At 40.1% G+C, this 19,428-nt stretch overlaps 2 protein-coding genes across 3 annotated transcripts; one reads left to right on the top strand and one right to left on the bottom strand.

The window, feature by feature from the left end:
• Positions 1-645: 645 nt before the first annotated feature.
• On the top strand, positions 646-18,264 carry LOC131882738 (neuromedin-U receptor 2-like). The gene is made up of 8 exons (XM_059229990.1): positions 646-1,409; positions 2,560-2,698; positions 3,709-3,835; positions 4,792-4,955; positions 5,067-5,191; positions 17,235-17,369; positions 17,447-17,798; positions 17,874-18,264. The coding sequence occupies exons 1-8, from the start codon at positions 1,115-1,117 to the stop codon at positions 18,061-18,063; spliced, it is 1,527 nt and encodes a 508-aa protein (XP_059085973.1). The 5' UTR covers positions 646-1,114; the 3' UTR covers positions 18,064-18,264.
• LOC131882728 (arylsulfatase I-like) lies at positions 6,189-17,019 on the bottom strand. Of its 2 annotated transcripts, XR_009373525.1 has the most exons (11): positions 16,842-17,019; positions 15,622-15,785; positions 13,597-13,700; positions 13,398-13,513; positions 13,161-13,237; positions 11,842-12,016; positions 11,585-11,682; positions 11,328-11,464; positions 9,149-9,346; positions 7,178-7,304; positions 6,437-6,579 (listed from the first exon to the last, which is right to left on the bottom strand). XR_009373525.1 is itself a non-coding variant. In XM_059229974.1 (10 exons), the coding sequence occupies exons 1-10, from the start codon at positions 16,966-16,968 to the stop codon at positions 6,219-6,221; spliced, it is 1,557 nt and encodes a 518-aa protein (XP_059085957.1). In that variant the 5' UTR covers positions 16,969-17,014; the 3' UTR covers positions 6,189-6,218. The 2 variants fall into 2 exon arrangements, 1 of the variants encoding a protein (XP_059085957.1); XM_059229974.1 differs by lacking the exon at positions 7,178-7,304 and having other exon boundaries at positions 6,189-6,579; positions 16,842-17,014.
• Positions 18,265-19,428: the final 1,164 nt, after the last annotated feature.

Genomic DNA, 19,428 nt, shown 5'->3' on the forward strand with positions numbered 1-19,428 from the left:
ACCAGTCTTCTTATGCTACCTTGATTGAAAGAGTACGTAACTACTAATATTGGTTCACTTGCGTTCGCAACAAACCAACTCTTATGCACATCTTTGACATAGAGTTTAGTCAAAAAATTATACTCATTTTTGGATAAAACATTGTCCACTTTTCAATCGTTTTCCCAATCACGATATTCATCCAGTCGATTCTTCTATCGATTGTCATGCTCATGATTCGGCTCTTGTTCCCTGGAGGCCATTTTTAGGTCATCGAATAGCACTTCCACAGTTACTGCATCGACTCTCTGATCCACAGGCTATTTGCAACTTGCAATTCCGCGGTAAGAAACAAATGTGCATTTTATCGTTTTCCTCATCTAATATAATCATCAGCGATGCACCCGTCAATTCAATCAGTTTAAGTAACAATACACGAGATTTGAGTTTGTTGGTACTTTAAAATTCAATCGCTCCTACATTGTCACAAATTTGCATTAAAAACGGTATCTCTATGCCTTCCAAAATCGTTGACATACTTATTGCGTCCACGTGCGTGCTTATCAAATCCGAACATCTTTGCTTCTATCATTGTCCTCCTTCGATTCTCCTTGAGAGATTACCGTTAGCCGAGAATTGCTCCGACATTTACCAATGGAACCAACCACCGTGGATGTGACTGAACAAGGCTCGGCGAAGGTCGCTCAAACTTGTTGAAGGTGCGGGGTGCGCTGAGGATCCTCTTCATCCTTGGTGTGTCAGGAGGACCTTGTCAGAACCTGTCGATTCTTGGGGGATCCTGTGTGGTGCTCACAGAAGTTGGAGTCGTCCACGCCTGTGCTTCGACTTTACCCAACCGGAAGTTGGTTCCAATCATCACTCCTGGGAAGCCAACCATTGTCGAAAGTCCAATTTCAAGGCCTGAATAGATTCAAGTCTCAAGTTTAGCCTCAAAAGAAAATGAAGGCTAGAGGTGATCCTTTGCAAACGACAGAGAGTTTCCATGTTCATATTGATGAAGGCGTCCCTCAAGAGAGAGAGTAACGGTCCCTCAAGCCGTATTCACACCTAGATTCAAGAGAGAAGAAGACTTCAATCAACATAAAAGACGACAACAAAAGCATCTCAGCGTCAAATGGAAATGGACGCCACCAATGAGAGTGGGATAACTTTGCGGTCCAATTTTGGAAATGGCTCGTCGGAAATGGAGGACAACTTGTCGCTTTACATCCAACAACGCTTGGGTCCGCGGCATCTGCCTCTCACCACGATTATTCCCATCACTATTGTGTATTTGTGTATCTTTGTGTTCGGTCTATTCGGGAATCTCTCTACGTGTTTGGTGATCGTGAAAAATAAGTACATGCACACACCAACCAATGTCTACTTGGCCAATCTGGCTGTGTCAGATCTGCTCACTCATACCGTCGGTAAGTCAGAGCAAGAGACAGAGTCCATGAATATGTATCAGTTTACAGTTTTTGAAGGTCAGTGGAACCACATGAGCATTCCAGAAGAACATTTCCAGATCTCAATAAAGCAAATTACGACTCCGAATTTGGAAGGAAAGAGACATGGAGAAAAGAAAGTCTAGGAATGGTGATGTTATTAACAATGCAGTGCTGCGTGATAATGAAAATCCTATAAATCTGAAAAGAAACGAGCGACAGACGGGAATGTCTCGTAACATTAAGAGAAGGGCTGATATGTTTTGAACGCTATACCAAGTTTTCAGAAGGCGTCTGGGTTTAAGAATCTGAAAAGAGCTTGTTTTGTGTGAGGGTAATCAAAGGGTTGTCAAGATTGTACGCAAAGATGAGGTTGTTTTTCGGAAGAATCATTTGGAAGGACACTCTCTTGTTGCTGATAAGAGGGTTTCTAATTGGGGAGTCAGGGCTCAAAGATACAACAAGTGCCCTCCAGACTTGGCAAAAATAAAGGCAATTCACCCAAGGATCACGTTCCCAAATACCAAGCAAGATGGTGGCGCTCTCTGGCGAGCTCCGTGCATTTTTCTTTTTTAAACGAGCTCAAATGAGGCAGAAAGTTTAAGTTTCAGCGAGGATCTTTATGACCTCCTGAGGATATCACAGAAACCCTCCGACCAAAGTACATAGCTTTAATCAAACCAGAGAAAGGACACAATCAAGGCATTATTGTTTGAAGAAAACTTAAACGTAGAGATGGCAATCCCATTACCCAGTACGCAAATGGATTATGCCCAGCATGTTGTTAATGCAGGTTTAGGGATATTTTTTTTTCTTCATTTTCTTACTTTCCTGTGCGCGCTCAAAGGCTGTTAAAACGCTAATCATAATGAGATAAGCTGCTGGATTTGAACCAAGATACTTCGGTAGGTTGATTTAGCCGGAGATTTCAGTAGTCACTTGCCCAATGGCTTTCAGACTACCTTCAATCCAATTTCCCAACGTTATCTAGACACTGAAAAGACTGCTTTATCAAGACCGGGACATAATTCTTCTTTTAGAGTCCCTTCAATATGCTCATCACGTCGGTGGAAAGTTGTTTCCTATCGCTGAAAATCGCAATGTGACGCAATTTATAAACTTTTCATTTCAGCGATGCCCTTCGAGGTCTACTTGTTGTGGAACCAGTATCCTTGGAACTTTGGCCATTTCGCGTGCGATACCAAAATGCTCACCACCGAGGCTGTGACCTATTCATCCATATTTACGATCGTGGCATTCACGGTGGAAAGGTAGCACCCATTCAAACAAACAAACCCACATGTTTCATAATCAAGGGTCGGAAAATAATCCACTAGTTTCGTCCTAACAGTCTCCTTTAAGGTTATTATCATTAGCCAAATCAAGTTGCGAAATCGTGGAAATGTTAGTGGAAAACACTTATAATTCGATTGGTATTTCGGCTATTACAGTGAGTGGTTTCCACGGCAAATAGCAATGGCATAATTTCTGTTATGAATTGAACATTGTTCATTGGTCTAAAAAACAATATCTTAACTTTGGATTAAAGCAATTGAAAATAATCAATGTAGAATTGCACCTAAAACCTCTTGGGTCATATTGCAATATCCTGAAGGCCAATCAAATGAATGGTCTGTAAAAGTAATGTTATCATTGTAATGAGTCACGTATACTCAACGAGTGAGTATAGCCAGAAAGTCCAAGAAGTGACTCGACAATTGTCTCCCCATGTGTCTTGAAATCAAGCCCTGATGTGGAAAAGCAATTTTGAGGAGAGGACACGTGACGTAGTACAAACACAACACAAAAAAAAACATCGGAGAACAAATGAGTTTCGGTATAGTTCATAGAGAAAGGCAATATACGTCGTCCTCAATGGCATTTTAATGTCAGCCAACAAATCTCAATCAGCTCTAAAAGGAGATGACTGAAAAAAAAACAATCTGGAAAAAGAAATTCCTATCATGAGAGTACCAATATCTCAATCGATATTTTGTCCGTCATATTGTTTCAGAACAGAAGAACGGATACAAAACACCCATTTTGAGTTCCATTTTTTTCGAATTTGTCTCAATAAACGACGAAAATACATCAATCATGCCACAAGTTCTCAGTTTCGAATGATCTCACTGCTAAAAATCGCGAGGAAAGTTGGTTAGCTTAAAAATGGCCAAAAATGGCTTGTAAAAAAATGCTGTCTGCATAGTCTATCTTTCCAACCTTTATTCTCAACAATAATCGCAAGCCCGTAATCGTGTTTGTTTTTCTTCTCAATTTCCAGATACTTGGCCATTTGTCATCCCTTGAACATTCCCCGTAAATCCAAGATGACTCGAGCCATACGAGCCGTGTTTGTTATTTGGACCGCCAGTGTATTATTCTCCATTCCTTGGCTTTTTTATAACAAGGTAAGTGGGGGATGAATTTCACCATAATTACGAGCAATTTACGTATGCAAAAGAGTCCCCTCACTTGAAAGCCCCTTGAGAACTGGGTGGAAAAGTTGGGGTCTCCTCCAACTTATTTCCCTGGATCTTTATCCCTTGCCAAATGTGTTGAGCAATTTTCTCGAGTAGGCAGCACATTTTTCAAGAGCATTGACGTACACAATAATTTTGGCTCTTGCTGAGGAAAATGTCATTCGTAATCGGTAAGAAATCTATTTGAAGGACGTCGGAAACGATTTCGACAAAAAAGGAGCTTCAAGTTTTGTCGAGGATGGGATGGTTCGACGCAGCGTTGACGCTTGAAAATATGACTCTTTCTCCCAGAAGTGACGCGCAGTTTGAGATGGAAAAGTTATAATCCATAAAATATCGGATCCACGCATGAACTAGGGTTGGCAGACCTTACATGTAGGGTTAATCTGCATTGCGGTGCGAATTGAACTATGGGGAGCCACTTATCTCCCACCTTAAGAAATGGAACAAAAGATTGTGATAGCTTCAGATACGATGAAAGTTTGCCCTGATCCAAGATGCAACAAATCAAGAAAGAGAAAACAAAAGTAAGCTATGAAACGTGATAAAGTATTGGTGCAGTGAAATGAGCCCTTTTCCAAGTCTTGAATTCGAGACACCCACCGTTGACGAAGAGTGTTAGAGTTTCGAGGTCATTCGGTTCTCAAGCTGCAAAACAACCGACCCATTCAGACACATCAAGAATAAAAACTAACAACTTATGTCTAACTTTGGGGCTATTTATTCCAGGAGTTTCTCCACGATGTTCAATTGTGTGCACCATTCTGTTCAATAATTACGTATTAAAATGCTTGATGCAGTACAAACTTAGAAGGGGCTTTTCCCTTCGAAAACCTATCTCACATTTTTGCCTAGCCTTGAATGCCTTCTTTTTTGTTTTTCAGGTAAACTACTTGATGGATGAGAAGTCTGGTCAAGTCATTGAGGAGTCGGCGTGGTGTGCCATTCCATGGAACGAAGGCACTCAAATTCCCTTATACCTCATGATCGTGTCAACTGTGATAGCCTTCATCATTCCTCTCACTCTAGTCATGGTACTCTACTTCAGGTAATTGATCGACGGTACATTCGCTCCAAAGACTGACAGGGCTTAAAAGACCCCCGTACAGATCCTCTGGGCGCACTTTCCCATAACCAAAATTCTTAAACGATCCTCTAGAATTGGTATGGCCATGAAAAGGAGCTCAGCAATGCAACGAGGGTCTACATCGTGCGCAAAAGGGCTTCATTGTACCTCGGACACTTCCTACAACAAAGGCCGCCAATCAGTGATTCGCATGCTGGGTAAGCTAGAATTTCTGAAATTGGCAACCTTCGTGCATGAGTTTCGTCAGATGTCTACACACTCATTAAGAATTAGAGATTAAAAAGTCATGCTATCCAAGGCCAAGTAGCAATTTATTATTCAGGCAATAGAGATGTAACATGGAACAAAACAACTAAGCCAGATCTCTATCGTCGGCCCCCATCCTTTTTTTCTATATCTTGGCATGAATGGGCATGAATGTGGAGTTAAGAGTCCTGACTTCTAAGTCATTGAAGAGCCATGGATGATAAAAGTTGAATTTTATGTCTTTCTTGTCGAGGCTATGAAGATTGCTAATGAACTAAGTGCGTCGAAGGGACACCATACACGAAGCTAGGCCTAGAGAGGGTGATGCGAGCTAACCAGACAGGCTTGTATTCAGAGCGAGAAGGTGACAGCTGAATGTCTGATGATAGGATATGGTTTCTAATTGTAGAGGCGCTACTTTCAATCGGCTTTAGGTGTACTCTCCCACTTACTGATTCAGCTGCACTAACAAAAACACAACAAACTCGATTTTTACCCTTCCATGTTTCTTCTTCTATGGGTACACCTTCTCAGACGTAAACTGTTTTATTGCGGACTTCCTGACCGCTGCTGGGAATTATGTTTGCTAAATAAAAGTGAATAAAGAATGCGTAGACCGCATTGCATCTCATGTACGTGTGTGGGATCAAGTTGGAAAGGATTTCCCTTCACATTCTGTTTTCTGGATCGAGTTATGTCATGTAGAAACTGTCATTGAGCAAAGAGGACTGTAAATATTGTCTTAGAATCTAGAAATGAGGCTTTCCATTCATTTCCAGCCCCACTTGAAAAATTGCTGTGGTCACCTTTCTTGACATCTTTGATATCTATCGTCCCCTCTTGAATTACCTCTGGGAACGGGGGATTGAAATGACAACTTGGGGATTTGACCCTGGACAGGCATTTTATTTCGAGCAAACATTCTTCAGTCTACCTTTAGTTTCAAAATGAAAATGTATGACTTTGTTGTCAACCATTTTACTTGGGTTGGGCTTGACACCATCCGGGTGTGTAAATCCCGTTGAAACGATTGGGATTGCCAGATGCCACTTCAGGCTTAATATTTGGCGGGATCATGGAGGCATCGAATCTAGCCAATTTCGCAAGCATGGATTCCACAATATCCGGATGATTGTGAGACAAATCAACCCTCTCTTCCGGATCCGATGTGATGTTGTACAGACGAACTTCAAAGCTTGCAAAATTCGGGACGGCTTGGAAGTGGGTCAGATTGGCGAGATGATTATTGCGCTCGAGTGGGATATCCACACTTTTTGCCGGTGGAATCCAGCCACTCGGTTCCCCAGGGACACCTCGTAAAAGTTTGAAATCGCCCACTCTGCAGACGAAGAAAACTGTGTCTAAGGAGCTTTATAATCCAAGACAAATGAACTTCTATTGCGCTTTTGCTCTCTATTTGTATCTGATTAGTGTACTCTAGGTCAACATTCAGTCAATAGTTGAAATGACGCCCAGACTACAAAGTCCGGGAGGGCAGGAGCCAGGGCAATACAAAGCAAACGAGAAAACTAGTGAACTAAAATTCTCTAAGTAATGGAAACTTGGTACTGAAAGTCCACGTGAGGATTCTAATGTTTATTTTTTAATGGTGAGCGTATACATTCGTCCATTTGACGTGGGCGCAATTCCCGTGGAACCTTGCTTTCATCGGAACCAAAATATCGGCTTTCAATTCGATTCATTTATATTTGAGCACTCAATCACTCTGGAATATGGTTAGAGGCTACTGTGGCTCCAAAGGTTTCACTTTTGGGCTTCTTGTAAAACGGCTCCTCAACCTGAAGATTCCAGGAGGTTTCCTTTTAAAATGGGTATCATTTGGAGAGCATAAATTGCCATCTTGATGTGTGGTTCCTTTCTCCCACTCAGGAACTCATCGTGCTTAAGTGTTTACACCAAGAAACTAGATAACTCACTTAAACAGTTTTTCGGAGCCGTAACCATAGACGTTCCCGTCACTGCATGAAAAGATCAATGGCAAAGTTGCTCAGTGTGGGTAGCTCCAAGAATATTGCCATAGGTTACCACGTGTCGAGAAGTAGACTATATAAAAAAAACTTGACGTGAGTTGGAACAAATTGATTCGATAGCGACAAGTTAATCGAGAGAGGACCTCCTTGTAATCTCATTACTTCAGTCCATTTTCAAAACAATAACACAAGTCCTCAGCGAATGTCTTGAAAATGTGAAGCCAACAACAGAGTTCTATTGAACACGTGGAGTCACCACCTAGCTCCCATAATTCAGTTACTCGTATTATGTATTCATACTGTCATTCTGCATATGAAGAAACTCAAGGCTCACATGGATAACTGATCGATCTGAATCACTTGAAATATGGTATTGATGTGCGGGTATGAAGTTTCAAGTTAAGTCAGTGATCTAGCCCTGCAACAGCACACTCTTACCGTGGAAGTTCATAATCACGGGTAAATACCAACGAGAAGAAGGGAAGGCATCTGTGAAGCCATCTTTGTCGCACAAGGTCCCACGTAAATTTGTTGGAAGTTTGTTAAACATGCACCTTAATTGAAATTCCATAGAACCTGCACGTAATAACGTGGCAATAAACAAGTGCAAAAATAATATACAACAGAATTTCATTTACTGCAAATAGCTTTGGAAAAAATCGATTTAAGTTGCAATTCATCCTTAGAAATTCCTCAGAGAATTGATGATAATCACAATTGCTTGAACTATATATTTAATAGATATCAGTATTTACGATACTCATAGCTTCTATGTACTATAAACATGTATGAACAAATAAAAAGCCCATCAAATTTTAAATTAATTAATTATTGACCTCATTACGGTAAGTAGGTAAATGGTACAAAAGAAAGAAAAAAGGAAAATACATACCACAGCAACATTGAATTACAAAAAGGAGACACGATCTTTTAAAAATATATGCTGAAGATAACAATCTGAAATGTTTTGGAAAGTTGTCCTTTCTTTGGACATCCATTACCTGATGTTGGTCGTCTGAGCAAGAGAGTTGTCGTCCGACCATGGAAAACCAAAACTTCTTTGATTTCGATGACATGCATTTAAAGTTCGAAAATTGTACCATGTACTTTATGAAAATGCACCCTAGAGTGCATGTCAAACTTTTTTCTCTTCCTTGGCTCCATAATCCGTAAAAAATATGTTACATATACGTATACCCTTTATTAGAACAAATTTGTTTTGGCAAATTTTCGTTGGGGACAAAATTTATTGATTTTGTTGCAACCCTCTAAATTTTCCTTGTGATAATGAATTATGATCTCTTATTCAGTACATGCTATAATAATAGAATATGCCTGATTTCGAACATAAGTGAGTCCAAAAACATGAATAAGAGAGAAAGAACGTTTCGACTCATTTTGGCGAGGCAAAAACCGGAAGAGCAAGCATGCAGCTGAAATATGGAAGCCATGGGGATATTTTCTGTTGATAATTTTCAAATCTAGCTCACATTATCTTGAGTTAGATCTCAAGTTGACCTAAAATTAGATGAACTTGATATCACCGAATAAAAAGCAACCCCACGGATGAAATAAAATGTATTTGATTATCATGTACCGAAGATTAACTCCTATTCAATGTAGTTAGGGTCATTTTCAACAATGACGGACCATTAAACACAATAAATAAATGCACTGAGCGTATTTTTTTTATTTCCTTCATGACATCGAATCCGTCAGGGAATGCAGAGCACTTGTATCGGAATTTGAAGTTGCTCCAGGCTTATCTTGCAACAAAGCTAGTTCTTATTTAAAAGACAACCCTTTCAGCTTTCTTCAATGAAGCAGAACTATGGGGCGCTTATGTTCTTCCATTAGAGTAGTGTAACATTTTGAAGGTTTTTCGAAAGGGCTTTAGGACTTTGGATTGTTTTTTACCTGATAGCTGCTCTAGCCTGAGCACCTTCAATACTTGGAATGGGTTGAATATTATACAAGAACTCTTGTCGAACTCCTTTGTCCTGATTACCCACCAACAGATTCCACTGATCCAAACCATCAATGGGGCCCAACTCATGTGGATCCCCACCACCAGCTCGATAAAGCGTTGGCAACCAATCCGTCACGTGGAACAAACTGGAAAATATGAACACAAATGGTGTAACTTTGTCTTTCTGACAAAAACGGAAACGAAACCTTTCCTGGGATTCAAATTCATGCTATACTTGGCACACTTTCAGCCCAAAAACTATAAACGATCTAAGTTGTCATGAATTGCACCTTCCGGATATATTTGTCCCTCATTTGTTTTTTTTTAATTTTTTACTTACGCAGTGTTATAAAAAGACCATACCTTGGGCTAAAAGCCAGAACACTAGTCTCAACCTTCATGTCATAGGATATATTTGAAGCATTTGCTTGCACTACTCGAGTGAAGGATCGAGCATCCGGTTTCGAATTCAATTACTCCAACCAATACCATTGTAAAGAATGAATAATTGAATTGCTTTAGGTTTTTTGGATGGTCTCACGGGAGAGTATAGCTTTATCAGCAAAATCTCGACAGTTCTTGATATTTTGAAATTGTAATCGAAAGGCATTTCATTTTGGTTTCAGATCAGCCCTGCTTCTACGAAAAAATGGTTTCTGTTTAGGGCTTTTTTGTCTATCATCCACATTGCAGAATATGAGCTTGCTAAATCAGTTGATTTCTAACTCAAGTAGGATTTGAAGAACTAAAAAGAAGGTCATTTTCCTTTCGAAGAACATGGGTTTGAACCACTCAAAAATGAGCTACTTCACGTGGGGGTAGCACTTCGGAAACGAAAACATCCGATATCGAGCAAATTATAGCTTTCAAAAATAGAGAAAGTAAACTAAAATTGTATTAAAAAAATAAGTGGTAATCTTTGCAACATTTGGTAAAAATTGAGATAATTGATTGGTTTGTTTTAGAACTTTTGTTAGATTTTTAACTCAAAAGCATCCAAGCGCTTTGTCCCAACCCAGGATTTAGGGTCAAATCTAGTGATCGTAGAGGCTTAATGTGCGTTTTGAGAGCACCTTCAAGCCCTTGAGAATCCAGGCTAGTTCGAACAATGATGTCCAAGTCTCTTCTTTCTCGGGCTCCTTCATTGTTTAATTTGCTACCTTCAAAAATGCGTAGGTCGTATGTAGGCATTGATCCAGTAGCAGGATTTAAGTCAGACTGGCACAAGTTTTTGACTAAAATTCCTGATCAACCCTACATTCAAAGGCTAGCCAGATCTCTAATTCTTTGGTGGATCAAATATCATATGAATGTAAAATCAAGTGGTATTACTCGTAATACCTTTTTCCGTCTTGAGCTACTGGGATTCCCATTCCCAGTAGCGGTAAGGAAGTCCGCAAAAAAAGAAAAAAATCCCGAAACAATGGACCTTGTGCTTGCTTGTCCCAAAAGGAGGTATACTTCTTTAGATATTGAGCAAGCTTACTCATAAAAAAGACATTTACTCCAGAGAGTTAATTAAGGAGTTGAGAAAAATTCTTTCAATTTCGAATTATTCCCATTTATGCATTTTTTTTTCAACTTATTAAATTTTTTTCAAAATCAAGCAATTTGTCAGTTGCTTTCTAAGAAGAAGATATTACTTGTGCTTTGGAAGCTTTACCCTATTTGTATGAGCTCGGCACTTTCATTTCGTTATGTAACTTGTAGACCCAATTAAATACATGCAGCTTCCTGGGGGAGATATTTTTGCACCAAATCTATTCCATTCGAACTTTAAGCCTAAACTTTTTTTCCGTGCTTTGCCGAAATCATCCACAAGTGAATAGATTCCTGTCCACAAATTGGGATTGGCATAAGTTCGTTTCAAATCCCTTTGTAAGTTCCGGTCTCTTGTCAATAGGGACTCAGTTTCGGTGAGTTTTAATTGCATTCATTATTGCCCCAATATCCTGAACACAACTTGGTAGTTTTTCATTTTGTTTTGGGATTCTTCATCCCAACCTACCATGTATGGGCAGAGCTCCCCGTGGGTTTCATGAAGGCTAAATGTAATCCAAGGCGTCATCACAGAGTTTTATTTCGAAAACCCTCTTGAGTGTCTGGTAAGTAGTGTGTGTCCCTCACCTTGAAACATTCCTTGCTCTGTTCTTTGAGAACGGAATGTGAACAAATCCTGGAACTCGAGTCCCACCTTCCCATAAAGTTCCTTTATTTCCGCGGAGGGGGAAATTATTTCCCCCAGACATGGTTTGCCCACCATTCTGTAATGGTCAACAGAGAGTGTTAAGTCATGAAAAAAATCTCCAAGTTCAGTCTACTGAGATAGATTCAACGAAAGGTCACATTCCAAAGACTCTTGCTACCAATGTTGAGACACCTACGTCTGAAGAAAACACGATGATGGTATTCTCGAACAGGCCTTGGCTCTTCAAAGACTTGACCACTGTTCCCACAGCATCGTCCATGGCGGTGACCATGCCTGTGAATTGGTTCCAAGAAACACTTTAGATCTAATTCTTAAGATAATTTTGTTGCTAACGTCAGTCAATATGAGCGGAATGAGATCCGGTTCTTTTTGCCTCTTAAGGGAGGATGGAGAAGAAAGAAACGCATTTTGAAGTATCTGGCGGGCCCTCACCGGAAAATGTTTTCCTCGCTTGGTTGGTTTCGTTCGGATAAAGGTTTGAGTAGTGGTCGGGAACTTGAAGTGGGGAGTGAACATTTTGGAACGGCAAATACAAGAACAGGGGTTTCTCTGGAGTTTGAAGGGCGTGATCACGGATGATTTTCTCCGCATGCAAACCAATCAGAACCTAAGTGGAAGATGTGCAAATAAGTTGACTCGAGTTCAAGAGGTATTTTTAAATCAAATAAAGTCGATTGATTCATACTCGAAACTTTTCAAAAACTTGGAGAGGGAATTGACGTTTTAGGGCTTGCTTTCCAGTTTGCATTTGTATTGGTCTTTTGCAGTAATTGGAGTTGAGAAGCATTTGGCAAATACGAGTAATTTGTTCAACTGTTGATAATGTAACCTTTTTCTCATTGTATAATTTTGGTTCCAACTATTTCGACGTCCAAGCCATTCAGAGTACAAAAATCCAACCGATCAGGCATAATAATGGATAATGGAAAATGAGCTAGCCAACAGTTATCAGGCTATTAGTCCCATTGCTTATATTTCCGATGACGTGAATACAGTCCCATATCAAGCTACCAATTTGGGGGCTATTAGGGACAAATTATCGTTTTTGAAAAGAGCGACCAAGTAAATGCGACTCATTCATGGTAAGGGTTAAAAGAAGGCCCTGTGATTTGTACATAGAAAGTCTGAATACGTACAATCAAAATAGACTTGTGACAAACAGGTCAGAAGCCCAAGTACATAGTCGAGATGAGATGACACTAATAATTTTATCGGGGAATTAGATTTGAGAACAGGACATTGGGCCCATTCTGACATTACTTTTTTCTACGTTCTAGAGCAAGTAGAATATTCATACTTGCTCTACTACTATCCATACTTTTTAGGTCAGTCTCAAATTCGTCATATCTTGTACATCATCCAGTAAGCGTTAGATTTGAATCTTGTCAGAATGCCTTTGCCTAATATCAAAATGTCGTGAGTTCCACACATTCTAATACAAAATATCTCCATGTTACATACGAGAGAGAATCAAGCATAGATGAGACAAGGCCTTTTAGAACCAAGATGAATAAATATTTTCAAATCTATGCTTTTGGGATAAATCTTTGGCGTGACTTTTTTTATTTTTACAGTAAAAAAGATTCATTTTGAAAATGTTTGTTCATTCGAAAGTTCTAAAAGGCCTTGCCTCATCCGTACTTGATTCTCTCTCGTAACAGTTAGCGCAACGGTTCGCCAGACATAATATGCTTGAGTGGTTCCTTCGTCTTCATTTAGTGTGGTCTCAAAAATATCCCAAATTCTCTTACGGATGAATATGTTCCATTAGCGGACAAGTCGGGGCCTTCATTGTGTTGGAAATCGTAGCCAGGAGGACCACCTCCAACTGAAACAAACAATGCAATCTCTAGGTAGGAAGCAAGTCATATCGTAAGCACAGTGCGTGTATTATGTTCAAGAGAGACTAAATTGAAACATGGGTAGCGTATACTACCAAACAATGCAGGACCGTTGAAGGTCGCCTGGAACAAAAGGGGAGTACTTACCACTGGGTGGTCTCAAGTGAGAGTAGTAATCCTCCGAGCCTATGAAATACCCATTGAAGGATTTGAAACCGCGGTTCGTCGGAAGATATGATTGGTTGCAATATCCCAAATGCCACCTGAAACAAGACGAAGGCAGAATAATGCCAATACAAATAAATGGTTGCGACCATTTCAGAGTTCAGACCATAGCTGTTCTTACTTGCCAACTGCATGCGATTCGTATCCAAGTGTATTCAAATGTTCCGGCATCAATGTAAAATTGGTGAAGAGACCAACAGGCTCTTGTTGCCAAATGACGCTGGACTGTAATCAAAGAAAGCGAATTCGAGTCGAATAGCAACATTTTCGATCAAGTTTGTCACTCAACGAAGATTTCTTGAGGGAGATAGAAGCAAGGCGTTGCGGCGTCTACTTTTGGTTCAATGAAGAACAGTGCCTCAGGTTAGCCCAAAGGGTCTAGATCCTAAAAGTTAAAGGCATCTCTTGAAAAACTCGACCTTTCCTTAAAGAGCGAATAGCCCAAACGGGAGCAATGACTGCCGTGTCTTGGATAAAGATGCTCGAGACGCTCTTGAAAATGTGGAGGTTTTTAGGACTGCTTCTCAATCATTTTTGTGCAGTGTGTCAGAACAAAAGGTTCTTCCAATGGGAAAATTGAAGTTTTTTGGCCTTTTTGCAAAGTTGTCACCTCATGGTCTTGGTCTTGCCTTGCGGATTCAGAAAAGAGAAATGCAAAATTAGCATCGCTCCAAGGCAAACAGGGCAAATTCCTTGCTAACTGCATCAGGGAAGTAACTTTGAAGCCACGAATATGACCACTGGGGTAGATAGCGGACAACTGACCGCTTGGTTGGCAAAGCAGTAAATTGGAAAATGGCTTGCTAGAATCTGATCACCACGGGTTTTTTCTTCTGGTTTGCCAACCAAGTGGTCGCCCGTCCGACACCCACAATCTAGACATCCACAAATTATACCTTTGAGTGCAAACTTTGTACTTTTTGGAATGAAGCCTGTGTATTCTAAGATACTCACCTTTGTTCCTTAATTTGATGGAGTCTTGACGTAATGCACTACATTCAGAGTTAATGCAATGCCAAAAGATCTTTTGGCGAGCCCCAAAAGTGAAAATCATGGACACGGTGTAAGGGGATCTTCAATTGGTGCATTAGATTTCTCGCTTGCGATTTAAAACGATCTGCTCTTTTTTAAACCAACTAAGAATGGTAATGTTAGAACATCTGAAGCAACCCCACTCATTTGCCCATAAGTTTTTACATTTGTTAATATTTCTCAGTAGGACGTATTTCTTTTTAAAAATCGTGGCCGTTCTTGCTGATCAATAATGCTTGAGATATCTCAAGGACCTTGGATATCCCAACAAAAAGTGTGTGCGTCAATATAGTCTCTTTATTCACAAAATAAGCGGTGGTTTTTGCATGTCTTCCACTACTACTTTTACTATTTGTTTACTATTTATTGACTTCATGTCAACATTTCCTTGAAATTATTTAACTGCTAAATGTTGGTTCTAGTCAATTATTCAAGGTACAAAATAGCCAACGGGACCAGCTTTCGTCCAGGAGAAGAATGTGAATTAGCAACATGGAACACGATCACAAACGAAATCCTTTTAGAATTGATCCCATTCAAATCTATATTCTTCATAAACTTAAGACCAACCCTGTATGTTTTTAGTTGCTCTGGACACATGAAGGGAATTTCAGGCTTCACGACTTGCAAAATTTCATGCAGTATCTGTTCTTAATAACAATAAATCGCTAAACTAGAGCTACTCACACAATGAGTTGGTTATGATGATAAGGTCAATGTCGGAAATAACTTGATTTAGCACTATCGTGGTAAGCACATTACAACGCATATCATATCGCATTCATCAATGAGTGTTTCCCAACTTTCATCATTATGAATCAACAGTTACGACATTTTTGCATCTATAAGGCAGTTAAAAACAATGAAGACCATGCTCAAATGTTCAATGATATGTCATCGGTTCAGGCTTTCTCTCTCTCGAAAACTAGAATTGCACACCTATTTCAAACATCATCCTTGTTGATTTCAAAGCTCCTTTCAGTGATTTTCATTCTCTACACGAATCAGCTCATTTACAAACGCTGTCTGAAAATGCATCAATCACAAACTCATGGGATCTTGTCAAAGACATTGATAGCCTCTTCTTTGTATTGTTGATTGTTCACTTCATTACCTGCCTCCCTGTATGGACGGAATAATAGCCGGTCATTAGAGCAGACCGTGTGGGCGAACAAATTGGCAATACGTAGTTATGATTCAGAATGGTTCCATTTCTGGCCAAACTATCCAAGTTGGGGGAGATGATCTTGGGATTATTCCACGAAATATCGTTGAAGCCTGAAAATGTAGTGAAAACAATGGGACAGAGAGCAAGGTTTCATTTTGATTTTTATGCTGGCAAAACGGAAAGTCATGAAGTCGTTGACTGATTTTGTGCAAAAGTCAGATGTTAAGCAAAATCAATTTTGGCCATCTTTGTGCTTGTGAGTAAGTCGGAAGAGAGTGCGATGCGTTAATCATTCAACAAGTCACGTGTTTTGTACGAGGTATGAGGTACTTTCAAATTTAAAATGCATTTACTTCATACCATTTCAATCAATGATTTGATTGTTCATCAATTTTTGATCATGTAATAGATTAGGTTGCAAAAATTGAATTATGACAAGTATATGTGGAGCACCCTTGGCAAATATTCCAATTTCATTTCCACCCGATAAACCAAGAATCATGTATCTATGTATCGGAAAAATCCTATTTGGTAGGCCATTCTCTAAAGATTTGTGCCAACCTTTTTCAATAGTTCTTTGATCTGAATGTCTCAGAGTGTAGAATTAGGCACGAACTTTTAGATATATGGACTGCGAATGAGCTTCCCGCCAGCTATTGCCTGCTATTGGTTACGGCACCTCTAAGCCACTTTTCAAATTGACGTAACAAAATAAAAACGTAGGAATCTTCAATGGATTTATTTATAGATATTATTTATTTCTAAAATGGTTCGTCTCAAAGTTATATTGTCAAAAGCTTATGTACCTGACCAAGAGCTGGCCGAAAATTCGAACTTTGTGTAGTGTTTACAATATAACTTTGGACCTATCTCATGAGTTTCCTCAGTATAGTTTTGGTCTCAAACTTGGCCAAGTTCATCTATTTAACAAGATCTTGTGACCGTACGAAGCGCTTATTTGGAATAAATTGAACGGTTTAGGGGATAACAAGTTTTTGCCTCTGTTTGAAGTCCACATCTCTAGAAGTCCGTAAGTTAAGTTAAAGTAGGCCTGAACGTCCGTGCAAAGTTGATAAGTACAAAGAGTAGATTTACAACCAAAAGGCTGGCAGTTTCGTTCAGAGGCACTTTCAGCCCCTTTTTATCAACTGCCGATGGCAACTCACCCAAATCGTCCGCCACAATAAATACGATATTAGGAGCTTGGTCGCCATTAATCAATCGAATCCCAGGAAACAATGCTAATCCAAATAGGGTCACCCATACAGAGATTGCCCCAAAGGTACTTGACATTTTGAGCTTCTCTTGTTCTCTGCTAGAATGTGTCAATATTCGAAAGGATGTGCATATTGAAGCAATCCGAAACAAAAGAATCTTATCAGAGGATCAGTGTGGGTCTTGTTGTTTATGTACATAGCACACAAAACTGATTCGCTTCAGATACCCCCTGTTTTGATTGTTCCCTACGCAATCTAGGCCCTTCATTGATGAACCTAGAAAGAACCGTTGTTCCTGGCTAAATACAGATAATGGAAATGAACATGATTCATTGATTCCAGTTGTCGTGGTTCTGGTGTTCTTCCTCTGCTGGAGCCCCTTCCATGCCCAGAGACTCATGTTCGTCACGGTGACACTGCAGGGTACTTGGACTCAAACCAACGGCATGGCACACCACGTGCTCTACTTAGCGTCAGGTAGGTTGGCTGATGTCCATCAACTACGCCTATTTAGAGCCTAAGTGATCTTTAACACACCTATTTACATCTTCTAGGAGTAGGCTATTACTTGAGTAGTTGCGTCAATCCTTTGTTGTATAGTGTGATGTCCAAGCGGTTCCGTCGAGCCTTCAAGGACATGATGCGATGTGTGACAGGTGGAGGCAGTGGACCCATCTCAGCCAATTCCATGCAACCCCCGCAACAGCCCTTGAATGGTGGTGGAGGAGGAACACTCCAATCTTTTCCCAACACATTGCAAGTGTCACCGTGCGCCAAATTGACCCTGAGATCCAAGATGGGTCGACACCAACGACCGATCTGCCAGTTTCCACTCAAAGAGATTGTTCTTCAGACGCATCTGACGAAATTGAGCGAGCGCACCTATCTGCCCGTGACCACTTCCAGGTACTCAAAATAATCCTGGGTTACTCTTGAGGGTTAATTAAGAGGTAATTCGAGCCCTTCTGTTTGTGATTGTAGTGACAATGGGTCCACGCGTCATCAACGCCTGGGTCCATTTCTGACACGATCATCTGAAGCCCAGTTGGTGGTTCATTGGAAACGATCTGGAGATAGGAACTCATCCGAAATTCGATCCGATACGAGCATGGAACACACCACCTCCAGTTTACGAGATCAAGACAATATTCAAGTTCTACCCTCATGCTAATACAACTTATTTGGTGTCCCAAAACGACCACCGACGTCTCAAAATATCATTTACGCTTACGAAAAGACTCTCGTTGTGACAAAATGTCTGTTTAAACTGTTGTCTTCACCCCATTTTTCATGGTCGATGTATGTCGTCAAGTCTCAAGGCTGTTTTTCTCTTGCCAAAAATCTTTTGCATAAATAAAAAATATGTATCGAATTTGGAGTACTACGTTCTGTCGTCATTCATAGGGTTACCACCACCCAGAAATGTTCCAATTGCTCGACAGAAAGCAATTTAATTACACCAACGTGAAGTTTCAGGGTGGTGGTAACGAATTTGCAATCATAAGTTCTTTGTATTTTCACTCTAGCTTAAAATGATGTAAAGGTAACGAACCAAAAAAGTGTAAATGACTCGTTCCCTGTTCCTTTTTCGACTGAGGGAAACCTGAAGCTTTGGGGGCAATTTTCCCAGAATTTGCTGAGAATGCAGAAACATTAGGGTTGTTTTTTTCACGGAATTTTCTAACCACTACAGGTAATGTAATCCCCAGAACTATTAAAATGAAAGGTTATGACTCGTCTGTTTATTGCATTTCAATCTTCATATGATATTTGGTCTACCAACGAATTTGTGTTGGCAGACCGAGCTAGTCCTTGAATGTAGGGTTGATCTGGAATGCTATCTAAAAATTTGTCAAGTCTGACTTGAAAGATGCAACCGGATCAACATGGCCTACGTATTCCCTACGAATATCAGAGGGAAGCAAATCAAACAACAAAGGAGCCCGAGAAAGAAGAGACGTGGGCTTTATTGTTCGAACTAGCCTAGATTCTCAAGGGCTTGAAGGTGCTCTCAAAACGCACATTAAGCCTCTACGGTCACTAGAATTGACCCTAAATCCTGGCTTGGGACCAAGCTCATGGATGCTTTTGAAGACGTACAGTACATACACGGCATACACGGTCATTCCGTGTATGAACGGAAATTTTAAATGGATTCAAAGCACAAAAGGTAGTTAATGATATGATCGCTGGCACATTCATTTGGTCAGATATCGAAATCAAAATACATACGTATTTGGCAAACTATTATGATTGGGTGGTTTCATTTGTAGACAGTTCAAAGAAGAACGGTTTGTCATGAATTGAATAGTTTGGCAAGGTGTTTGACATTAATTTTCTTGCATAGATGCGCCATAGCATGCTTAATAAGCATCTTTATAAAGCATCTTTGAACGCACACTATACATTGTGCGCACGAACATCCCTTGTTCTGCCCATGTAGGCGTTTGGAGCGACATCTGGCGAATTGTAAGCCATAACAAACAGACCGTGCCTAGCTTGGTATCAACTCATAAAAGTGTCAAACAGTTTCCCT

This window comes from Tigriopus californicus, chromosome 1 (genome assembly GCF_007210705.1).
Source record: "Tigriopus californicus strain San Diego chromosome 1, Tcal_SD_v2.1, whole genome shotgun sequence".
Classification (NCBI taxonomy): domain Eukaryota; kingdom Metazoa; phylum Arthropoda; class Copepoda; order Harpacticoida; family Harpacticidae; genus Tigriopus; species Tigriopus californicus.

Bases quoted from the DNA above. Each gene is read 5' to 3' on its own strand.
- LOC131882738 (XM_059229990.1), top strand. From the start codon at position 1,115: ATGGAAATGGACGCCACCAATGAGAGTGGGATAACTTTGCGGTCCAAT. The intron at 4,956-5,066 runs GTAATTGATCGA...ACGATCCTCTAG, and splicing joins GTCATGGTACTCTACTTCAG to AATTGGTATGGCCATGAAAA. The intron at 17,799-17,873 runs GTACTCAAAATA...TTGTGATTGTAG, and splicing joins CTGCCCGTGACCACTTCCAG to TGACAATGGGTCCACGCGTC.
- LOC131882728 (XM_059229974.1), bottom strand. From the start codon at position 16,968: ATGTCAAGTACCTTTGGGGCAATCTCTGTATGGGTGACCCTATTTGGA. The intron at 13,514-13,596 runs GTAAGAACAGCT...GTCTTGTTTCAG, and splicing joins GAATCGCATGCAGTTGGCAA to GTGGCATTTGGGATATTGCA. The intron at 11,683-11,841 runs GTGAGGGCCCGC...ACCAATTCACAG, and splicing joins AGCGAGGAAAACATTTTCCG to GCATGGTCACCGCCATGGAC.